Here is a 26,052-nt window from a genome sequence, read left to right on the forward strand (position 1 = left end):
GTAAACATATTAGTTTTAATAACTCATTGCTAATAACTGATTAATTTTATCTTTGTCATGATGACACTACATAATATTTTACTAGATGTTTTTCAAGACAGTTTAAAGTGACATTTAAAGGCTTAACTAAGCAGGTTAGAGTAATTAGACAAGTTATTGTATAACGATGTTTCTGTAGACTACAGAATAAAATATATAGCTTAGAGGGGCTAATAATTTTGACCTTAAAAGTGATTTTAAAAAATTAAGATAAGAACTGCTTTTATTCGAGCAGAAATAAAACAAATAAGACTTTCTCCAGAAGAAAAAATATTATCAGACATACTGTGAAAATCTCCTTGCTCTGTTAAAAATCATTTGGGAAACATTTTAAAAAGGGAAAAAAAATTAAAGGGGCGTTTAACAATTCTGATTTCAACTTTTACCCAAATTTGGGTTGATTTTTTTTGCAATACAACAAACATAACACAAACAGCACAGCATTCATCATGTTATTAATGTGATGTTGTTTTCATTACAGTCAATCGATTAGGACACATATGCTCATGAGATGTCAAAAGGGCCTTAGTGTCTCTCAGACTTTGAGGTTAATACGAGCATTAAAAAATACAGTGACAGAAAAACATGTTAATTCACTGCTACAAGTACCTGCTCATTTATTACCTCCTTCTCGCTGATCACTGTGATATTCTCTGAATCCTCCATTTGGTCAAACTCAGCAACTCTCCAGTCAAACTGAAAGACAGACGATGTGTCCTTGTCCTCCTCCACCCCTCTGTCTTCCTTCTGGTTTTCTTAGTTGATCTCTCCTCCTCCTCTCTCTCTCAGTCTGTTCTCTTCTATCTGACCTTTTAAACAACACACGCTCCAGAAATAGTGTAACACTGGCACACACAGACCCACTGACAGCTGTTACTGCTGGTAACCAATATACAACATTACACACACACACACACACACGTAGTGGGAATAAACTATTGACTTGCATCCAAGGTACTCAAAAGTCAACATATATGACAGAAACAGTCTATGAAGACATACAATCAAATCAATGAGCTGGCTTAAGTTGGTAGACCTTGCTGACGCTGAAAAACAATTTGTATAGTACAATATGAGGTAACTTTATTATTATTATATTCAGATCATTTAGTTACACCTTATTCTACTCTCAGAAATAAAGGTACGCAAGCTGTCACTGGGGTGGTACCTTTTGTACTTGAAGGGTGCATATTGGTACCTCAATGGTACATATTAGTACCTAAACATTTGAAGAGTAAACTTTTGTACTTTTTAGATACTAACATGTACCCTTGAGGTATTAATATGGACCTTTTATGTACAAATTTGTACCTTTTGACAGTTCAAGTATCTTTATTTCTGAGAGTGTAAGGTGACACAGTTACAGTGTAAGTAATTATTTAACTACTGAGTAATTGTAATTAGTTACATGTACTTTATGGTTGGGTTAGATGATGGGTTAGGATTAGTTGCATGTAATTATGGATAATTCATTGTAATTACATGGGCTGTGTGTAACTATGTCACCTTAAATTAAAAATGTTACCAATTATTACAAAAATAAAATTATATTTAAGTAAGAACATGGATGTATATGTGCATTGTACTGCCAAATTAATAATTTAAATGTAGGTAGTAATTAACTTCACTTAATATAAAGTGGGACTGAGAGGTCTGCACTTTGTCTTTTGCTCATTCACTTTGAATGTGTGCTTTATCAAAGCAGGCGGTGGTTCATTATCTGAGAGGACATGTTTAGCTCTTCTTATCCTTCAGAGGAGCATCTCTTCCTTCAACACAAAGCAGATGGTTGTAAAAATAAACTGCTATCTTTGCTCTCATGCGATTATGTGCTAAAGACTGTCCTCTATAGAATCAACAGATTCTTTTATTCATAAACTTTTTATAGTGTTTTAATTCATCAGAATTATTTTTAATGGAGATACAGTGCTATAAATATTGTAAATAAGATATGCAGCTGTGGAAAAAGAACTTCTTTTGTGATGTATTATTTAAATGACTTTATTACTGGGCTAGTTTCAAACAAGATTTTCATTTAGAATGGAAAATAATTACAATAAAAACAAATTTTAAAAAAGCAGATTATTAGCAATTTAATAAATAAAACACCAAACACCAATTAACATTTTACTCAAAACACAGAACTTTTTTCCAGAGTTTTAGCCTAAGCTTGATTTCCATTCAAATTAATTTATTTGTGGGATCAAATGTTTCAAAACTGTAAAATTAAATTTGTTTTGCTTTAGTGCACATCATGTAATGAAGTCAATGAAGCAATTAAAAAGTAATCGGATTGCATTTTACATTGATTCATGAACTCTTTTGTATGTGATAAGTTTTACCATACTGTGACACCATGGACTGCATATTTACAAAGTCATCTGGCATGCAGAAAATATCAGACAGTTTTACCATCATATGATAGGTTAGTTTAAATGTTTGTTATTGGGCTTTTCACATTAAATATATCTTTAGATACTATGATTATTAACATAATGATGTGTACATGCACATGTGTGTTTATGAATTTATTTCTAGTATTTTGCTCCCTGCATCAAATTACCATAAAAATGATACTTATTTACATAGAAATCACAAATGCAAGCAAAGTTTGTATTACAGTTTTCTCCATTAGTTTGGCTCATTTCTTGAAACAGAAATAGCATTCTCAAAACAACATGGACAAACCTCCAAACCACTTGGCAATTGTTCACAACAGAATTGATTTTCTCATTCATTTCATCAATTGCAAATGTCTAAGTACATCTTTGCAAATGATTAAGTACAGATAGCTGACATTTAGCACAATTTCCAAGTGAATAGATCTTGTTCATGTAAACTGATTGGTAATTCTCAGTCTAATAGTTGTTCTCTCCAAAATGTGTCAGCGTCATTTCATTGTACATGTCATTACATGCACAATAGTCTGTTCAATTGTCAAAATTAGTCAAGACCATGATACCATGAATACCGTACAGTAGGTGAATCCTTGGAACATTTGATTACAATTTATTACAGCTATTTGTTTATTTTGTTCTGATATATGGAAGTAACTTTGTGTGTGGTTGATCATTACAATCAAAAAAGAAGTTACCATTTCCTTGGCAGTATGAGTGCAATGTGTGACGTCAATCCTTGGGGGCTACTCTTACCCTAAAATCCTATTTCAGTTTTTTTTTTTTTTTTTTTTTAGGTTAATACACAATTGTATTCTGTTAGCTAGATAAAAACAGTACAGTAACCATTGTCAATGAAGGAATGTAGGGTGGACATGAGGGATATTTTAGTGGTCCTTTGCCATAATGACGAAACATATAAACATTTTGACTTGCAGTTCTTACACAATGCTAAAGGGACGAAGCATTTTGGGGACACTGACTGTTTAAATAAGAAGGAAATTTAGTTTTGACACGAGTGAACTGTTTTGGGAAAGGTATGAGCTTTTGCAAGTGAGCTATTGTGTTGTGCTAAACTGTAACACTGTTTTGCCAAATGATCTTAGAATTTTGAGAATGCAATTTCTGTTTCAAGAAATGAGCCAAACCAATGGAGAAAAACTGTAAATTAAAGCTATGTCATAAGAATTTTAAGAGAATTCTACGTAGATGCGCGCTGTCTACAGAAGGGGGCGCCAGATACACATATATTTGCTCTTCAATTTTATAAACCTTTTAAAATAAGGTATTAATATTCTAATCTAATAATAAAAATACTTTTAATTTAACATTTTTAAATCTTTTTATGAGATTTAAAAGCTAGATTTGAGTCCATCTGTTACTTTAAGCCTACGGATCAGTTTCTGTTTTGATCTCAACTAGTCTAATTAAAATAAACTTTAGTCATCTCAATTTACATCAATAAAACTGACTAAAATGTTAAGTTAAACTTTAAATCAACTTTTAGCCTGATTAACTTATTAATATAAGTTAAAGTATAAGCTAACATGACATTTGTTGTCATGATTTTACTATTATTGTTATTATCATTGTTATTATTATTATTATTATTATTATTATTATTATTATTATTATTATTATTATTATTATTAGGAGTAGTAGTAGTAGCAGCAGCAGCAGTAGTAGTAGTAATAGTAGCAACCTATTAGCACCACAATAAAATAAATCAAATTAAATTAAATTAAATTAAATTAAATTAAATTAAATTAAATTAAATTAAATTAAATTAAATTAAATTTCATTTAATTACATTTAATTAAATTAAAATAAAATTTAATTTGACTACACCATATAAAAAATAAATAATTTACTTATTTGTTGGTTGTGTTGAAATAGCCTGACTTTTGCACAACTGTACTATTGCATGAATGACTGCCTGACACATCTGCATATTATTGTATTCATTATTTAAATGATTAATTAGTTTGAAAATATTTGCTATGAATTCAGAGTACCATCTGCCATTAAGGTTGCCTTCTTATCAGTGACGACTTGTTGTCACTGAGTCAGTGTTATTGATGCAAAGCATAGGCCCTTCGTTACCAAACACCAAGTAAATAGGCTAAATTAAGATACAATTATGATTCATTGCAAACTGTTAAAAATTAAACTGTCGCTTACTTTAAACCTAACCTTCACCCAAGAGATCACAGGGATATGTGAATATTTGATCTTTTAACTGTTTGCAGATGTCAGAACTTTTACATGACTCAGACAAAAAAGAAAGATAGCTTACTTAATTAGTCAGTGCAATGATCAAGGGAAAGATCAAATAGGTTATTTGATGGAAGGTTTGTAAAAACATTTTTTGCTCCCTTGTGAAAGTAATTTTTGGTATTCTTTACATAGAAAAATACAGTAGGATAATAATATTTGTTAAATACTGTATAATTTAGTATTTTATATAATAAACACATTCTGATGCGTCCAACACCAATAATAATAATAATAATAATAATAATAATAATAATAATAATAATAATAATAATTATTATTATTATTATTATTATTATTATTATTATTATACGAATAAGTTAATTATAAACTGACATTTAAGAATTAACTGCAAATTTATAAATGTAATTCAGTTCGTATTATTCACTTCATCATGGGTTAAGCAGAAAATAAGCCTACCAAGCACAATCATCTTAAAATCAAAGCGATGAAAGGCTCTAGTGTTATCGGACGGTTGCTATCATGTGATTAACTAAGTGTACTGTAAACCGGTTTAGCTGATGTCACAGTCAGATGTCTTCGTTCACAATGCAATATTCTGCCAATGTTTTCGTGTAGAAACGGGACGGTGAATATGAAGTGGCCATAAACGCGTAAACGGGTGTTTCAGAAGTGTTTCAGCACCAGCATCTTTGGTCGCTGTTATGGTGCAGCAAAGCAAACGCTCCTGACCGGTGAGTACGTCCATTCCCTTTAATGTGAACACATATTAGAGGTTCATCAATATAAATGTGAACGTAAATTCACGAGAGTAGGCTCGTAGAGCACAACAGAACTCGAAGGAAGTGTTCCTCTCTAAAGACGCAGAGAAATTGTACCGATATGCATTTTATTGGCTAATTCCTGTATGTTGCTTGGTATTTTATCTCACTGTAGGTTCTCAAATCATTTAATGTTTGTTTTTTAGCATATTGTTTTATTTCTACCTATTGTCTTGATTGGTCATCATGATGTGCTAAAGGTAAAGTAAGCTCAGTTTAAAACAACGACTTTGCATAACCACCAAATATTGACGAACTGAAAGTGAAAAATAGGAAGGGTGCACATGAAGTCTACAGATATTTTAAATGGAACAACGTGATCCAGCTACATGGGTATAATACAAAGCATAAAGTGAGATTATATTAGAAAAATTCTGGTTCACTACTTTATATTCTTGTTTATACTTACTGTATTACACAATAAAATCATCCTAGTTTTATTATAACAACACATGATATATAATTATATGCAACTTAACACCCGTCCTGACGCTATTAACCATATCACATACTTGTAGATCAATATCGTTCAGTATGTAAATGTATATGCAGCTGGAAGGGCATCAGCTGTGCAAAAACATAAGCTGGATAAGTTGGTGGTTCGTTCTGCTGTGGTGACCCTTGATTAACAAAGGGACTAAACCGAAAAGAAAATGAATGAATGTAAATTTATAGTTGTAACAAGGAAGGTGTAAAATAAAGTGTAACCCCCCAAAAAATGTAATAAAAAGAAAGAAGTTTGAGGATATACACTTTGTCAAGAAATAGCAACAATTGCCTAATTTCATAAAGTATTCCCAAAATATGCTTTTGGGGTCTATCAAGAACTTTACAATCAAAAATACTTTTTAAATAAGGGGGAGCATACACTCTCTCAGAAATAAAGATACGAGAGTTAACACTGGGGTGGTACCTTTTCAAAAGGTACACATTTGTATTTAAAGGGTTTATATTGGTACCTCAAATGTATGTACAGTATTAGTACCTAAAAACTCAAGAGGAACACTTTTGTAATTTCTACTTTGTACCCTTGAGGTGTTAATAAGTATGCTTTAGTTACAAATGTGTACCATTTGGAGTTGTACAGTATCACCCCAGTGACAGCTCTCACACTGTTATTTCTGAGAGTGTAGTAAATACAAACATGTGCCAAGATGCCTTTTTGTTTGTATGTTCACATGGGGTTCCTCGGGTGCTCTGGTTTTCCCGACAGCCCAAAGACATCCGGTATTGGTGAATTTGATCTAAAAAAACTGGCCATAGTGTGCATGTGTGTGTGTGAATGGGAGAGTTTATAGGTGTTTCCCAGCACTGGGGGTTTCATAGTGCACTCTCAGGGCTGGTTTCCAGGAAGGGCATTTGCTGTTAAAACGTGCTGTGGCAACCCCTGATAAAGGTGGAAAATAACTGAAGGAAAGTGAATGAGTGAGTGAGTGAGTGAGTGAGTGAGTGAGTGAGGAAATAGAAAGAGAGAGAGGGAGAGAAAGAAAGAGAGAGAGAGAGATTGAATCACCATTATTTACAACATTTAAGTATTTCCATACTTTTAATTTTTATTAATGATCTTTTATAGCCTTATCAATTACAAAATATCAACAATATTAATAAAAAAAGAAACAATAATAATAATAATAATAATAATGACAAAAACAACAACAAATCAACAACAACAGTGAAAAAAGTTACCAGAAAACCAAAACACTGCAATTGTCAAAAAAGAGATTTAAAAAGACCTAAAGGCCTAAGTTTTCACAGGCATTGTTACAATGCTACAACATTTAGCATTTATCCTTCCCACATGTCTTTGGACTTGTGGGGGAAACCGGAGCACACGGAGAAAACCCACATGAACATGGGGAGAACATGCAAACTCCATACAAAAACGCCAACTGAGCCAGCCGAGGCTCAAATCAGTGACTTTCTTGCTGTGAGGCGACAGCACAACCTACTGCGCCACCGTTGCGCCCGTTTAGCAGTTTCAAATATTAAATTAAATTAAAACTAAATATTTTTTCGCTAACTGAAAAATTTGGCCACAAAATGAACAATTGATGTGAGAAAAACTGACCTAAACATATGATCCATTTAGAAAATGATGGACCGACGGACGGTAAGACAGAAGGACAGACAGACAGACAGACAGACAGACAGACAGACAGACAGACAGACAGACAGACAGACAGACCGACCGACCGACAGACAGACAGATAGATAGATAGATAGATAGATAGATAGATAGATAGATAGATAGATAGATAGATAGATAGATAGATAGATAGATAGATAGATAGATAGATAGATAGATAGATAGATAGATAGATGATAGATAGATAGATAAATAAAACAAATAAATAAAACTAACCTATATTATTGAATAAACTAATAAGGATTGATTTACACACTAAGATGTGTCATGCTTGTTCTTTCGGTTATAAGAAATAAAGGGTGTAATGAATCACTTGAAACATCTGTTTTAGACCTCTGTTGTATCAAATAAGGCAAGACAAAGCCTGAATAATTGTAAGGTAAAAATTACAAAAGGCTGTTATGAGCTATAGCTACTGGCTGGAGAATCAATGGCTATACAGTAGATGAGCACAGGTTAAACATGTCCAGTCATAAAACAAACAGGTTTAGGTTCAGAGAAAAATCAATAAAACATTCTGTGCCTAGAACATCAATTCTTTTGGACTTTGGAAATGTTTTGGGTCTTTAGGTTAAATTCAGATGCAATGTCTTTGAATCTAGGGTTGCCCCTTTTTGAGGAAGTGTAGTCAGAAATCTTATGATCTTCTTAAGGAATTAAATACAAACAAAACTGCTGACATGCAAATTATATTTCTCATGTGATCTGTTGCATTGACTGGGTCTATTTTTATGAATAGCAAACTTCACACTTACATGTCATTTGGATAGGAAAATAAATTTGATTATGTGGGCTCCAATCTATAAGCTTTACTAATAATTATAGAAAACAAATTAGACATTTTTGTGATCTCCATTCTGCCAGTAGTAAAAAGGTTAGTGACATACTGTAATAGTTGCCTAGATCTACAATTCAGAACATACTTTAAGCATACAAGGATAGCTTTAAGTCATGTATAGTCGTGTTTATGAATGTATTTCTAGTATTTAGTTCCCTGCATCAAATTAACATGCAACTGATATCTATTTACATGCAAATCATAAATGCAAATAAAGCATTTACCTGATTCTTTCAATTAACCTGAAAATAAATTGAAATTGAAATAAGTTCCATCATGATTCAGTGAAAAATATATTTTAATATAAAAATTAAACAACATACTTATTCTGACCTGTACTTACTAAAATGTGTAAAACACTCTATATAAAATATGTAAAACAGTAAAAATATAGTCTGTTGTTCTAAATATGTCATTATAGATAGATTTAAATATGAATAAGATTTTTTTTATAAACTATTGTTACATTGAATGAAATTTTACTCACGTTTTCTGTAAATCATGTAAAATAATTAAATTAAATTAAATTAATCTTTACTTTTATTCTTTCAATTAACTCAGTAAAAAAAGGTGAAGTAAGTTCCATCATCATTCAGTGCAAAATATATTTTAATAAAAAATTAAACAACATGCTTATTCTGACCTGTACTTCTTAAAATATGTAAAATAATCTATATAAAATATGTAAAATAGTCTAAATATAGTCTGTTGTTCTAAATATGTCATTATATACAGATTTAAAAATATATTTTTTTATTAGTGACTATTGTTACAATGAGTGACATTTTACTCACATCTTCTGTTAGTTTAATTTAATTTAATTTATGTTTAAACTTTTCTTTCAATTAACTTAGTAAAAAAAGGTGAAATAAGTTTCATTATCATTCAGTGCAAAAATTTTTTTATATCAAAATTAAAAAACATGCTTAATCTGGACTGTAATATTGAAATATGTAAAACAATCTATATGAATATGTAAAATAGTCGTAATATAGTCTGTTGTTCTAAATATGTCATCATATATAGATTTAAATATCAATAAGATGATTTTATTTGTATAAACTATTGTTACATTGAATGACATTTTACTCACGTCTTCTGTAAATCATGTAAATTAAATTAAATTAAATTTATCTTTTACCTTATTCTTTCAATTAACTTAGTTAAAAAAGGTGAAATAAGTTCCATCATCATTCAGTGCAAAATATATTTTAATAAAAAATTAAACAACATGCTTATTCTGACCTGTACTTCTTAAAATATGTAAAACAATCTATATAAAATATGTAAAACAGTCTAAATATAGTCTGTTGTTCTAAATATGTCATTATATACAGATTTAAATATCAATAAGATGTTTTTATTTGTATAAACTATTGTTACAATTAATAACATTTTACTCACGTCTTCTGTAATTTAATTTAATTTAATTTAATTTAATTTAATTTAATTTAATTTAATTTAATTTAATTTAATTTAATTTAATTTAATTTAATTTAATTTAATTTAATTTAATTTAATTTAATTTAATTTAATTTAATTTAATTTAATTTATTTATTCTTTCAATTAACTTAGTAAAAATAGGTGAAATAAGTTCCATTATCATTCAGTGCAAAATAAATTTTAATATAAAAATTAAACAACATACTTATTCTGGATTGTAATAATAAAATATGTAAAACAATCCATATAAAATATGTAAAATAGTCTAAATATAGTCTGTTATTCTAAATATGTCATCATATATAGATTTAAATAACAATAAGATGTTTTTATTTGTATAAACCATTGTTACATTGAATGACATTTTACTCACATCTTCTGTAAATTAAATTACATTCAATTATATTAAATAACACTTAATTACATTTAATTTAATGTAATTTAATTTAACAAAAAAAAAATGAATAGAGCTTTTACCTTACTCTTTCAATTAAGTTCTATCATCATTCAGTGCAAAATATATTTTAATATAAAATTTAGACAACATGTTTATTCTGTCCTGTACTTATTACAATATGCAAAAGACTAAGCAATCACAGTAAATTTTGTAAAAAGGCAAAATATAGACTGTTGTTGTAAAAATGTCATTATTATATTTATATTTAGATATAAATAAGATTTTATACTGTAAAAACTATTGTTACATTGACAGACATTTTACTCACGTCTTCTGTAAATCATTTAAAACAACAACAACAACAACAACAAAAACAACAACAACAACAACAATAATAATAATAATAATAATAATAATAATAATAATAATAATAATAATAATAATAATAATAATAATAATAATTATTATTATTATTATTATTATTATTATTATTATTATTATTATTATTTGCTTCAGTAATTTGGAAAGTGAGAGTGAACCTCTTCGTAAGCTTAGTTTTGTGATAGGCATTGCCTCATGCATGACTTTGACGTACTGTAGCCAGTCACACTTAAGAGGAAATCTTCTGGTGGTCTTGTGATAGCAACTGTGAAAGTGCAATTAAGAGTCATTTTATTCCAAGCGCTGTTGCATCACCGAGTACTACACGCACTAAAGGAACTAAAGGAACGTACTGAACTTCAGAAATAGTGCTTCTCGTGCCAATCACATACTCAACTTCTGCTTTGTTAAATTTAAAACAAAAAGTCACAAGTTATCAGTCACGATCTATTGTGCAGGCTGACCTGGTGTGAGCTTGTGTTTGGGTGTGTAGAGCATCTGTCAAAAATCTGCTACAAAATGCTAGCCAGACAGTCTTGCTCGGTGACATATTTCAACTCAAATGAAAAACTCAAATGTGGAATGTATGGTTGATGGTTTGAAGGGAGACACATATACTGGTTTGTCAGGGCTTATCAGCGCTCTCAGCAGTTTATTCACTTGTTCCTCTCAAAAATTAGTTATGCTGTAAAAGGTTAAAATGGGGAGTACAGGAGCACACAGCTATCTAGAACAACATTTACAACATTCATTTACACATTTATTTATTAAAATCATCAGTAGGATCTCATCTAATCAGAAATGCTCAATGGAAAGTCACAAGGTTGTTATCTTTAAAGAAAACTGCTCTAACAGAACATGTGCAAACAGTAGCTTCGTAAGGGAGTCATACAGGAGGGAATTACAAAAATGGGAGGGATTTACACAAAATGGGAGGGAATAGACACTCGGAGGCCCATATAAAGAGACAGCAAGCCAGAGGGAGGGAGGAGTGTGTTTCTGTGCACTTTAAATGCGTTAAAGACTCTATTGTGCATTTTTGAGGTTTGCTTAATAACAGTCTTACATTTCTGTTGAAGGAGGTCAGAGAAACTCTGAGGCTGTTTGAGAAGACGAAAGAGAAGAGAAGCAGGCGAGATGTTCGGCTGTCAGGGAGACGGGTTGAGGGTCCGATCCTGGTTTACTTTGATCTCAGGGTTGGTGGAGTGCTTGGGCTTCGCAGGGGCTGTTTTCGGCTGGGCATCGCTGGTGTTTGTGCTCAAGAACGAAGGCTACTTCAGCAGTCTGTGTGTGAACACCACCATCAATGGAACAGCTGTTGAAGGTCAGTTTGTAAATGTTTAGCACATCCACCTGTTTAAACGGTGTGAGTAAAGGTGTAGTTCAGCCCAAAATGAAATGACCCCATCATATATTCTTTCTCCTGTGGTCCTTTTCTTCTGTTAAACACAAAAGAAGATATTTTAAAGAATGCTGGAACTCATTTATTTCCATAGTGGAGGGAAAAAATACTGTACGAATTCAACGGATCCCAACAACTAGCATTACTTTTCTTTGTGTTCAACAGAAGTAAGCCACTCAACATAGGTTGGATTTGTCAATCACTTTAACCATTTTTGTGTTTTACAGATTGCAGCAGACAGGATGAGCAGTTTTCCCTAATCTTTACCATTGCATCCTTTATGAACAACTTTCTTACACTTCCAAACGGCTTCCTGTTTGACCGCTTCGGGACCACGGTTGCCAGGCTACTGGGAATGTGAGTCAGATTTGCATGTGTGTTTGAATTATGTGTCATATTACAATGTACAACCCAATAACCCAACACATTTAAGGCAACTTAGGCCATTTGAGTTTAGATACTAATATTTGTGAGTACTGTTAACTTCCACCAAATATAAAACATAATTGTAATGACATCTAAATAACAATTAATGGGATTGTTCACCCAAATATGTTAATATACTTACTATTTACTATTTTTAAGTGTATCCTATGTGTTATGAGTTTCTTTCCTGTTGCTTTTCTGTTCTGTTGAATGCAAAAGAAGATATTTTGAAGAAGGCTGGAAACAGGTATCCATTGACATCTATAGTTGGAAAAACAGTTAGTATGGAAGTCAATGGGTACGGGTTTTTAGCTTTCTTCCAAATATGTTCTTTAACAGAAAGAAGAAAGTTGGAACAAGTAAAGGATGAGTAAACAATGACAGGACTTTCAGTTTTTATTGAACCAATCATTTTAGCAACATTAAACCAATTAAATTCTAATTAGTTAAACTTATATATGTCATTATTAAGTGCTTGTTAAACATATAACAACACTGAGTGATGTAATCAGCAATGAGACTATTACTTTGATGAATAATACACAGCCATTGCCCTTTAAATAAAACAATAGACTTCCTTGATGGACTTACAGCAATTGCCTGCCTAGCCACAGCCTTTAATCTTCAACACAATGGTAACTTCAAAAAGTATCCTGATCACCTTAAATAACACTTAATTTTTACATGTACTCCTTTTTAACAGTCAAACAGCAAAGAATGATGGGAACAGATTTGCTGTAACTCATTTAGTTGGAGTTCTACTTAATTTGTTAATGAGTTCATGTAACCTTTTAATTAGTATATTAAACCATTAGTAATATTTGCCTAAAACAAGCCTTTTCTTTTGGTAAACTCAACTGCTTTTGACTGGTTTTGCTATGTAGAACAACAAAAATAAATGATATTTTAGCATATCTTGTAAATACTAGAGAAACAATTGGACATAACAATTAAGTTTTCCTTTATTTTCTCCCCCAAAAATGCTCACTACAACAATTAGTATTATCCTGTATCAAAATATTCGTTTACATGTACTAGTATTGTTATAATTATATTTTATAATTAATTTTAACTATATATTGATTCATTATTTATTTATTTATTTATTTATTTACTTTTTTATTTATTTTTTGTTATTATTATTATCATCATTATTATTATTCTTTCATTCATTTATTCATTCATTTTTGGCTTAGTCCCTTTATTAATCTGGGGTCGCCACAGCAAAATGAACCACCAACTTATTCAGCATATGTTTTCTGCATTAGATGCCTTTCCAGCTGCAACCCATTACTGGGAAACACCCATACACTCTTATTCACACACATACACTACAGACAATTTAGCTTACCCATTTCACCTGCCACATGACTTTGGACTTGGGGAAACCGGAGCACCCGGAGAAAACTCGAACCCGAACATGGGGAGAACATGCAAACTCCATGCCAACTGACCCAGATGAGGCTTGAACAAGCCACCTTCTTGCTGTGAGGCGATCGTGCTACACACCACGCCACCATGACGCCCTATTATTATTATTTTACTTTTATTTTATTTTTATTTTTTTTTATTATCATTTAGCTCTTCAGACCATGCAAAAAGGTATTTAAATCATGTTGATACGCGACACGGTTTTCGTTTACACTATTGACAAAAATTGAATTCTGAAACGTTTAATTATATTGACGCTGAACTTAAGGTGTGTCACTGGCACATCATAATAACCACAACACATGAATTTGGTAACAGCACCACCTAGTGGCCACACGTTAAAAACCCTTAACTAACCATCAATAATAAATCTTGCAAAATGGTTAATAAATGTTGATTGCATAGGTTGATTGTGGTACAATTAGTATAAAATGATTCAGCGGGTCATGCCAAGAACATTGCCTTATTTGGGCAAACTTCCTGTCCGCCATATTGAATTTTTTTAAAAAGCTTCTTTTTTTAACTCCTCCTTGACCGTTGATTCAGTTGTCACCAAATTTGACTCTGATTATCTTCAGACCATGCTAACCATCGACATCGACAAATGTGCTAGCACGATGTCAAGGTGAATCTGAGGCTGTAACTCTTCAATGCTAGAACATATTGACACTGAACTTTAGGTGCGTCATTGGCAACTCACAATGATTCCAGCGCATACATTTACCACCTAGTGGTCAAGAGTATTTAAACCATTCAACTGTCAACGATGAATCAAAAATGTGCTAATAACTTTAGACTGCATAAGTTTATTGTTGTAAAATTGATCTCAACTTATTCCGTGGCTCATGCCGAGAACATTGATACCAAACATGCCATATTTGGCTAAACATCTTGTTTGCCATATTGATTTTGTTTAAAAATTTAATTTGCAACCGAATCCTAGACCGTATGCCGAAATATCACCAAATGTGACTCGAATCATCGTCAGACCTTGTTGACCAAGTGTTGTAAAATTCGTGTCAATAGGCAAAATGGTTTTTGTTTACGGCACCGACAAATGTGCTCATTCTGCCTCTGGACTGCTTTGGACTTTCTGGTTCTGAACTGCTTGGCCCCTTAATTGCTGCTTGCAGCTATAATAATAATATTAATTATTATTATTATTATTTTTTTATTATATATTTATTATTATTATTATTATTGTTTCATATTAATACACTTTAATTGTGCTTATTTTAGTATATAATTTTACATATTTGTTTAAAATGTATTATTGAATTGTTAATAATTGTAGTAGTAATAATATCAATACTGTTAAAAATAAGTATTAATAATAATAATAATAATAATAATAATAATATATATATATATATATATATATATATATATATATATATATATTTTTTTTTTTTTTTTTTTTGTCTCCAGCAACTGGCAGGTTTGGTAGAATGTACGTTTCAGGCAATAAGTAACAAACTGAATTTTAGAAGTGTTAATAGCAGAGTCTTGTAATGATTTAACAATAGAGGTAATCATTCAATAAGACAGTATTGACATCTGACACTATCATATTGCACAAACTACATTTTTTTGCAAGGAATGTGTTTCTCTGCAGTCTTCCTAGAAACACTCTAACTGTACACTCAAATTTGCTGTTCTCCTGTGTGTGTAGTCATGATCAAAGGTCACCCACTCTCCCATTATCTGTATGTCTGTGCCTCAAAAGCACTTCTTTGAGAAAAATCCGACCTGTGTATCTACTGTGGGAACGAGGGGAGAGATTATTTGAGGAGAGAGGAGTGCTAGCAGAGAGAGGGGTGATATCGCAGATGAGGGCAAGAGCGAGATTTGGCAGGACAGTGTAACCTTTTGTATACTGAGAAATAAGGCAGAACTGATTAAATATAGTGTTCACTAAATACAAGTCCAAATCACTCTCACTGTATCCAATGGAATTTATATATAAGAACAGATATCTCAATCATATTTTCAAGCAAAATGTACATTTATTCGTTTTACTAGCCAGTTTAATAGCCTTTAGTCCAGTCAGTCAATTGATCCTACAGAACTTATTCTAATATGACGATTTGCTCAGGAAACATCTGTTATAATTATCAACATTCAAATGGCTAATAAAATAATGGACACTGATGTTTTGTTTTAGGGTTATTTGATGAATAGGACACTCAGAATTCAATTTAAATGAATTTTTGAATTTGTGCTCTGATTTGAACAGCGTTGCAGATTTTTTTTGCATAGCTCAAATATTTTTGCGAGCCCACTTTATCTCGCAGCTCAGAAATCTACAATAACACAATCCTCATGTTTCACAGACAGATATACAGAGACAGAGGCCAAAGAAAACAGCTAGCAGAATCTGCCACTTACTCCATTTATTACACTTCTCTCATGTTCTCACTCTGTTTTGATTTACTTTACAGATCAGTTTACTCTACAGGAATGTTGTTAATAGCCTTTTCCACAACTGGTGAGCAGTTTTCTCTTTGTTTGACCTTTAGTATATTGACAGATTTGAGTTAGATGTTTGTAGTCATACCATTGTTTTCTCCCACAGCGAGCTCTATCTTGCTTTTCCCCGCGCTGTCCTTCATTTCTGTGGGAGGAATTCTGTTCTTGATGACCAACATACAGGTACTGAATCACCCTTTGAGATCCTAATAACAAACATATGAGCCGCTGCACTTCTCTGGGAAGCTTTCAGGGGGTTTTCTCATGATATCTGGCTACTTTTGTGTTTTAATTTTTATATTCTGTTTGTTGCCTGAAACCTAAAAAAACACTTTAGTTTAGGTCACAGTACATGATATCACATTAACTAACACTACTAGCTTTATAAACTATTAGCTGTTTATTTGTATAAGGTGAAAGTTGGGTTTAGGTTTTGGGTAGGATTAGGGATGCAAAATAAGATCATACTTTATAACTACTAATGAACAGTTAATATATGTTTTAATAGGTCCTGGAACTCCATGGTCATAAAACAATCCCATAATGGATTTACATTCTTGGAAAGAGTAGGGGTGTTACCCCGGTGTCCTGACCGAATTCCCCCCATTGGCCCTTACCGATCATGACCTCAAAATCATCCCCATCCACTAAATTGGCTGTGTCACTGGCTCTCCACTCCTCCTACAGCTGGTGTGTGGTAGCACACTGGTGCTGTTGTACTGTGGTTGCCGTCGTATCATCCAAGTGGATGCTGCACAGTGGTGGTGGTGTGGAGAACTTTGGGTGTATGGCCATACATTATGCTCTATATAAATACACATTACTTAAGCCAGTAGGTAATAGCAATAATGATGACCTAAACTAAAGTGTTACCAACACATGTTCTGCCATTGAAATGCAGTTATATGGCTTTACAATTCAAGATATTAGGGCATAGACTTTATAGAGACAGAGCGCAATGTGTCATAATCCAAAAGCCACAACCACAGAGGGGAAACAACCCTACCATCTCAATTGACTTTCTACTGTGGGAAGCTGCCTCCTTGTCTTTTCTGACTTATGACAAAAACATAATAATATAGAAAACCTGCCATGTGACAAAGTGTACAGTAAAAACAATGAGTGTTTAAGGACACACAAGTAGATACAGGCAATAAAACGTAAAGTATCAGCAGAATGAATGGGTGAGTTGTGTGATCTAGACACTCACATATCCAAATGTCAGTTTTGTATATTCTATTTTTGTAAAATAAGCCATACTATTATGGCAGTATTCAATCTCTTAAGTTTTTATGCAGTAGCATTAATCTTGCAAGTTCTGAAGCTACAGTGGCTGATACAGCTAACAGCTTATCTTGTCCCAACATTGTTTTAGTAATAATAAAAAAATCGAATAGTTGTAAACAGGGTGCGGTTTGTGGAAAAACCTGTGGGAGGGATGTTTTTTAATGTTTTTTTTTTCAAAGACCACAAAGAAATTTGCAAATATTTTGCAATAATTTTGATTAATTAATAATAAAGAATTTTTACATTTTACAAAACTTTCAATTTTTTGAACACTACATTCACAAAAAAGGAGCCATACTAACTTTATAGCACAAGGCACTAAAATAATTTTTAAAACAGTTTGTTTTAGCTGATGAAATGCAAATACATGGACAATCAATAATAATTCAGTTTTTAAAGAGATAAAAGATTTAAAGTTTAAATTAATTATAGAAACCCTGGCTCATTGAAAAATACACGTCTTCTTACATTTTTTGTGAAACGTTAAATACATTACTATGCATGTTTTGTTGCACGTTTCATATGACATATCCACTAGAGGGTGCTGTCTGCATTTTTTGCAAATCTGAAATGCGTTTAAGGTATGTTTTTTTTACACAAAGTCTCTTCTCTACATGTCCATCAGAAGGGTGAAGCTAGACCAGCAAACCACTGACCTAAACCCATCTAATAGTGTTTTAAAAGCAAAAATTACTCTACCAACCCTGTTCCTGGAGAGCTACCTTCCTGCAGAATTCAGTCCCAACCCTGATCAAACACACCTGAACCAAATAATAGTACCTAAAGCAGCACTTGATAACTACAAACAGGTGTGTTTGGTCAGGGTTGCAACTGAAATGTGCAGGAGCTCTCCAGGAACAGGGTTGGTGACCCCTGGTCTAATGGTTGTAAACACGGTGCACCAGAGGGAGGGATGTTTTTAAAGGTTTTGTTTCCTGAAAAGACCACAAAGTAATTTGCAGATATTTTGCAGAAATTTTGACCTTTTACGAGAATTTACCCTACATCAGGGTAAATTCTGTCACTGCCATCTTCTTTAGCTTCTTTTAGTTGGATTAATGATCCAACAACAACGTGAAAATATGTCAATATTTACAACCAAGGTGCAATTTGCAGGCGGGGTGGGGGTGGTTTCCACCCTTCTGGTCTAAATATCCCCACATCTGCTGAATTAATTTTATTTTAGTGTTCAAAACATGTCAACTTTACATTTTTTTAACATTACATTCGCAAAAAAAAGGTAATTATATGGAGCCATATTAACTGTATAGCACAAGGCACTGTAAACTTTCAAGGTGCACTATATATTGTCTTAATGTATACGCTGAGGGGATTGGGGAGGTAAATTTTGCCCCCATCATGGATAAAATTATTTCAGCAGATTCAGACCAGAAGGGTGGAAATCACCCACACCCCCTGGCAGATCGCATCTTGGTTGTAAATATTGACGTATTTTCACGTTGTTTTTGGATCATTTCTCCAACTAAAGAAGCTAAAGAAGAAGGCACTGAGAGAACAATACAGTCTAGTTTCTCTATTATATACTCATTTTAGGTTCATTTAGGGTACTGAAATAGTTTTTAGACATGGTTCAAAATGATGAAAGTTTCCTGTTGGCGATTATGTTTCTCTGCAGCAGGTGTCAGTTCTATAATATGACACACTGAACTTTTTTTTTGTGTTTGTGCTGCACTGTACTCTAATTTTCAACACGTCAACACGTTGTTCTTTTTTTTTAGCTTGTTTACTGTACACATTGTCACATATAGCAGCTTTTGACATGAGCAACAACAGCCAATTCGAATGTTATCACTTGATTGAATAGGCATTATCAGTGTTTATCAGCTGATATATGTGCCGATAGCTGATTAACCACGAGAATTATTCATATTGTTTATTAAATTTCCCATTAATTGTATTTTATTAAGGTCTGTATATATGAACTGAACTAATATAATGTAATAGACTAAATAATGGGGACATATAATATTATATAATAAATAATACATTAATAGAAAATAAAATAAGTAAAATACTAAAATACCATCCTAGTCCTAGTTTATTACCTTCATAAACTCGATCAATTACTTAAGCTCTAAGTCATATACAGTAATAACTATTGCTTATAATAAGTGGGCTTGTCAACATTTAAAGGGATGTGAAGCAGTCTTTCAAACATTCTGTAAAACAGTGCTTAATGCCAACCATGGTTTAGTTATTATCACTGACCATAATGATTTATTAGTAAACTTTTAGGTGAGGGTAAGCTGACATGCACTCACAAAGTACAATATTTATTAAGGGGCCGTCAAAAAAAAAAAAAAGTGTTTGCAGGTTTCTGAAATGTCAGTCTTCTGTCATGGCATAAGAAACTTCAATTCAGCTGGTTCAGTTCAGTTCAATGTGTTAAAATTCATCAGTTAAGAAACTAATTCAATTTTGAAATAAATAACACTATTTATTACTGTTGTTATTATTATTGTTTTGTTCTTATCTTTAGTGTAATATAGCTGATGGTATTACCTATTCGAAAGACATGCATCAGATGTCCTCAAGCACGAATAATGCATCATATGAATTTTATGTTTCTTGTATTTTTGTTCTAACTGTAGCTTTAACAACAATGGCATATTGTTAAAATAAATTTTAAAACACTTTGTTTTAGCTAATGAAATAAAAATACATGGACAATCAATAATAATTCGGCTTTAAAGAGATCTGGATTTAAAGTTGCTTATAGCAACTTAGGCTCATTGAAAATATACACCTTCCTAAATTTTTGTGAAACGTAAAATACATTACTCTGGACACGTTTCGTTGCACGTTTCATATGACATATCCACTAGAGGGTGCTGTCTTTATTTTTGTGAATCTGAAATGTGTTACTTAGAGTATTTTTTTATACAAAGGGTGGAGCTAGACCTGCAAACCACTTACCTAAACCCAACTAATTATGTTTTCAAAAGCAAACTGCGCTGCGACTACATAGTTTTACAATGATTTTACCTTGTATTTATGTCTTTAGGTGAGGCAAGTATATTGATTACAATACTCAGACAGTGTTAAGCTGCTTTGTGGTGTTTATTTGGTGTTGTGGAAAAAATAGCATGAAGCTAGTTTGTCAAATATATACTCTGATAATATATCTGATAATACTGATAATAACATCCGTGTGAAAAGGAACAACAGATATTGACATCATACTTTACTGTAAGCATCAATTCTACCTAGAAACTGCAGTTTAAATATGTTTTTGAGATAATTGTTAGTTGTAATTCTCTGACTGCTATTGTTAAATGTTACATCAAGTTAGTTGTGTTACTGTCAATTGTTTGAGACTGGAATGTTCATGAACCGATTCATAAAAAAGAACTAAATCTTGAGGCATTTGCTTTGAGAATCAAACTAAACTGTTCACAATTAACCAAACCTCAAAAAAAAAAAAAAAAAAGGTATGACTTTATTTTAATTGTCCCTTTAATGCACTTTGTTGAATTTAAGTTGCATTGCATCTACATGCCAACTAATTCTCATTAAATTGTAAAATAAAGTCTTGGCAAAAATATATATGTTTTTGAAGTTTCTCAATTTTAGCGTGTTTCTGTTGTGTATCAGTATATGATTACACAAACTATCATCTGCTCTATTTAGGTGGGAAATCTCTTTGGCACTCACCGCTCCACCATAATCACTTTATATAATGGAGCCTTTGACTCTTCCTCTGCAGTTTTTCTCATTATCAAGGTAAGAAGCAAAACCCCTCAGCGAAAATGAAAACGCTGGTGTATAAAACTCTATTAGAAAGGTTTGTTCGCTTGAATCTCTTTCAGTTGCTGTTTGAGGATGGAGTGTCTCTGCGAGGGTGTTTTCTCTTCATGGCCTGCTGCAGTGTCATTCATCTCTTCAGGACATTTGTGCTGATGCCTCGTACTCATATCCCATACCCACTCCCAGAGAACTACACCTATGGGTAAAACACATATTTAACACCTCTTTGCGTAGAAACACATTAATACTGTAGCTTCAAAACCAGTTCATAATAATTCAGCAAAATAATGGCACACCGTTTCAACATTTAAAACAAACTAGCATGCTGCAATCCTTTTAATCCATTCTAGCAAGTACTCATTAGCTACTAATTAATGCTTGCCTATTATTTAGATTCTAGTGCCTTTTAAAAATGATACTTCATACTAGTACATTTTTTAGGGGTGTAATAAATCATTAAACAATCATACTTGCGATCGGTTCATGAGATTGGGCAGATTAGCGAGTAGTTTAGTCAAAAACTGTGATTATTGGCCGATACCAATCTGCATCAATTGATTGGAGCATCATTAGTAGAAATAAATGGATATGGATTGATATATTGATCAAATGACAACAGTATGATATAACGATTATTTGTGTACAAGTTCAATAACTGCATACATGTTTTAAAGTGCACTCTTATTTCGACACTCTCCACATCATCAGGTCCATCTACATATTTCTGCTAAAACACACATTTTGGTATCTGCTTATGTGCCTTGTTGCAATGCAACAAGATATACATGTTTAATAAGCATGTGTCATTTATTGGTCATGTGTTACTTGATTTCTTTTGACCTGTTATTCATTTGTATATAGTATTTAACAAAAACTAAAGTGCAGTTTTGTTTGGATGTAACCGAATGTGCAATGTAGGGTCCTATCATAAAACGCAAGACATAAATTTTCATTTTAAAGCGCATAAATTTTCAGACTAGTGCATACCTAATTTTCACACTTTGTGCCACGTTGTTTAACCCCCAGGGGTTGACGACCGCGTATGCGCGTTTTGAGATGTCTTCTCCTGATAACACTGAAAATAACTTAAATTACACTTTCAGTTTTGATTGTACAGATAAAAGCAATACATCAATCAAATCTGTTAGGTGTGTACTTTTTTTGTGTACACTCACAGTAACAACAAAAGTGTGTGCTTTTGCAAAATAAGGAAATCAAACAGTGTAGGCACTCTTTCTGTTCCCTCTGTAAACTGTTTTTAGAAGCGCGTCAGTAAAATGCACCGAAGCTCCGCTAAAACCAAGACAGCCACACCCACTAATCACTTTGGCCAGTTAAAAATATTTTTAAATTGTAGTTTTCTTAAAAGCAATGCTCAGCAATAAGGATGGCCCATCGAGAAGCAGCACTATGGACAAAAACAACTGTTCACCCGAGCTATAGAAAACAGTTGAATACCAAATGAGATGATGATCCTGTACTTAGAGAGACTCTCACTCACTGACAAGAGCTTCAATGTCAGAGTGTTTAAATGCTTGCACCCTCCCATTCTCTTGCCTGAAACAACCATGACTGGAATTGCAACTAATGCGATCGGTTCCCTTTGAAATAGACTGGACAAAAGCGATGCTCACGCTTCATTGCCACTTTCGCTTTAACCATTCTTTTGAACAGGTTATTATTGGGCCTAATGTTAACCTTGTGCAGTTGATCATCCTTTCATTATGACACAGTATGTTTTTCACCTGCTTTCTTTTACAGTTATTTTTTTATTTATTTATGGTTTAATTATCATCCTTTGCAATAGCATTGCTTTAGGAGACGAGCTTCCCATTTATGTATAGTGAACTGGTGATCTGACTACTGTGTATAGTTCTACATACATGACATATTTTTAAAATTTCATTTTTTTTTTGTTTTTTAAAGAAAAGTTTTGTTGAATAAAAAGTGTATATACAGTATAGACAAATGTATGCATAAAAAAAAATTCTAACAACAAAATTGTGGGTAGTTAAAATGGCAAGTGGCTAGTAATGTTGAAAAACAACTAGCTAATTTCAGTTATATTTTTTTGTGGCTTAACAATAAAACAAACTATTAAAAGATTACAATGAATTCGAAATTACAAAACCATCCCCATTCTCCTTCTCTTCTCAGATGGTATGGCGGGGCCAAATAAAAGGTTACCATAGGCCAACATTGGCCCTCTGGCTCTAGTTTGGGCATCTTTGAGTTAGTATGAGAACATTGCCTTGAGAAAAACATCAAACAGCAATCAGCAGATTTTATCAGTTGTTACTCAGTTTCTTTGGTCTTTTTATTTATTTATTTATTTATTTATTTATTTATTTATTTATTTATTTCAGAATACCAATATCTTGTTTTTCATAGATTTTTGCAGCACTTCATCGTCTACAGTTAGTGTTTCCACCAACAATAGTTCACCTCATCTGTTTCGGATTTTCTAGGATAAACTGTGGAGGGACTCAAGATTATACCATTGCAAAGGTCGAAGAAAAAAACATCCAGACATCCCAAGCTGAAGAGGAAGAGGCATTTACTGAGACTTCTCCCCAGGGCCAAAACACAAGTAAAATGGGTAAGCATATTGTAAATGTTCAAATTTTAAAGTAGTGCCATTAACACACAATTTTTTTGCACATACTGTAAGTTTATGCTATTTCCTTACTGCATGTTTTATGCTGCAAAGCCATTTTTTTTAAATGCAATTTTTTCAATTAAGCTATAAAAAAGTCTAAATAATAAAAAATCAACACATTTTTTAATAATAATATTGCATATAATATGGCATGTGTGTTAATAATAGCATTTTGAAGGTCATTCATGTAGATCGGTATATTAGCATTACAAGTCATACTTTAAGTTATTCATCTAGAGGAATTATCATATTTTTTAACTGCTACTTTGTGGCAACCACTAAATTATTATTATTATTTGTAAAAGGATATTATTTATACAATGTCTCATCAGTACTGATATTAACGATTCATTTTCCTGCTCCTAAATCTCCCTGGGTTCTGTGATTTGCATGTCACTTCCTATCTAAGGATGTGTCCACACTTGTAGTTCACCAGCAAACATTTTTTTTTGTTTTTAATAGACATCTAATAGACATCTAAACAGTCATCTTGGCAAAAACAGGCTAAATTTCTATAAAATTAAATCAGTCAAAATCTAATAGACGTCTACGAATAGGGCAAAACTAGACTAGTCATCAAATAAACAGAAATGAATGATATTACATATCATTAATAACATAAAACATAACATATGATATAACATTAAAGTCTGTCTAATCTGTCTATTGAACAACTTGATTTGGGCTATTCTTAGATGTCTATTAGATTTTCACTGACCAAGTTTAGCCTTGTTTTAGCCATGCTGTCTACGTTTAGATGTCTATTAGAAGTCTATTTAACACACAATTGTTTGTTGGGTCAGTTTAGTCCTGATTTACTTAGCATTCATACTGTCATTTTAAGACTAAACATATAAATGTGATTAAAAGACTTTTATTCTGTAGATTTGATTATGGAATTTACTGAGAGTCAAAAGCATACTTTTTTATCAGTCAAATTTTATAAAATGCTTAAAATAGTTAAAAGAGTGGCAATAATTACTGTTGCACACATCAGAAAATGTCTGTACTGAACTGTAATGGGCAACATTGTGACTGTGAGAAGAAAAAAAACAGGTATGCTTCAGCATTCTGTCCATTTTCTTCTGACATTATGTCATGTTTTTGGTTTGTTTAGATGTCTTTGGTATGTGATGCGTTCATATTTTCATTTTCACACCCACAATTGTTTTATAGCAAACCGAGAACACTTTTTTTTAGTAGTCTCACTCTGCTTGTTTGGTGTGCATTTAGGTTCAGATATGCAGGCTTCACACGTATTCAAATGATCTACACTATTCAAACTTATTCAAATGAGCCATGCAAAAAGTGCAATCGCAGACGCAAGTATGGAAGTCTTATGTTTTCACTGCAAGATAAAATGAACATGTTACAGTATGTTGGCACTGTGCTATTAGAAAGTTGCAATAGATTGAGCAAAGCCATTTTTTTATAATTATGTGAAATAGTATGTAAAATTAATTATAATTATAACAATTAAAGTATATATATATATATATATATATATATATATATATATATATATATATATATATATATATATATATATATATATATATATATATATATATATATATATATATATAGACATAGATAGATAGATATAGATATATCGATATGTTTTATATTAAAACTGAAACTGAATGAACAGAAAGACAGCAAAAATAATTCTTTTATTGATACTAATACACAAAATATATGTTTGTAGTATATAAATATGTTTATTCATGCTTGTCTATACATACTTTTTTGCATATGTAAACTACATTGATGAGAAATCAAATAAACGAACGGTAATATTCAAAAGAACAAAAGTCTTGCGTGGAATTAAACACCAGCTGTGACAGACTCATGGGATGCAATCCAAATCTTTCTTCAGTGTGGTATTATGTTTGAATGTTCAGATACACGTT

At 32.1% G+C, this 26,052-nt stretch overlaps 2 protein-coding genes across 3 annotated transcripts in view; one reads left to right on the forward strand and one right to left on the reverse strand.

Moving 5' to 3' along the window:
• Positions 1–810, reverse strand: part of smtnl1 (smoothelin-like 1) — a 13,513-nt gene extending 12,703 nt beyond the window's left edge. Inside the window, 1 exon segment of the mRNA NM_001013321.1 lies at positions 664–810. Within this exon segment, the coding sequence (NP_001013339.1) occupies positions 664–705 (42 nt within the window). The 5' untranslated portion in view covers positions 706–810.
• A 4,419-nt stretch (positions 811–5,229) lies between these two features.
• The window catches only part of slc43a3b (solute carrier family 43 member 3b), a 30,733-nt gene continuing 9,910 nt past the window's right edge, over positions 5,230–26,052 (forward strand). Inside the window, exons 1-8 of one of the 2 annotated variants that reach the window (XM_009291002.5) lie at positions 5,230–5,404; positions 11,777–12,021; positions 12,327–12,456; positions 16,398–16,444; positions 16,532–16,608; positions 21,364–21,456; positions 21,543–21,682; positions 23,949–24,079. In XM_009291002.5, coding sequence (XP_009289277.2) covers positions 11,835–12,021; positions 12,327–12,456; positions 16,398–16,444; positions 16,532–16,608; positions 21,364–21,456; positions 21,543–21,682; positions 23,949–24,079 — 805 coding nt within the window. In that variant the 5' untranslated portion in view covers positions 5,230–5,404; positions 11,777–11,834. 2 annotated transcript variants of the gene reach the window in all.

This window comes from Danio rerio, chromosome 14, assembly GCF_049306965.1.
Source record: "Danio rerio strain Tuebingen ecotype United States chromosome 14, GRCz12tu, whole genome shotgun sequence".
NCBI classification, from domain to species: Eukaryota; Metazoa; Chordata; class Actinopteri; order Cypriniformes; family Danionidae; genus Danio; species Danio rerio.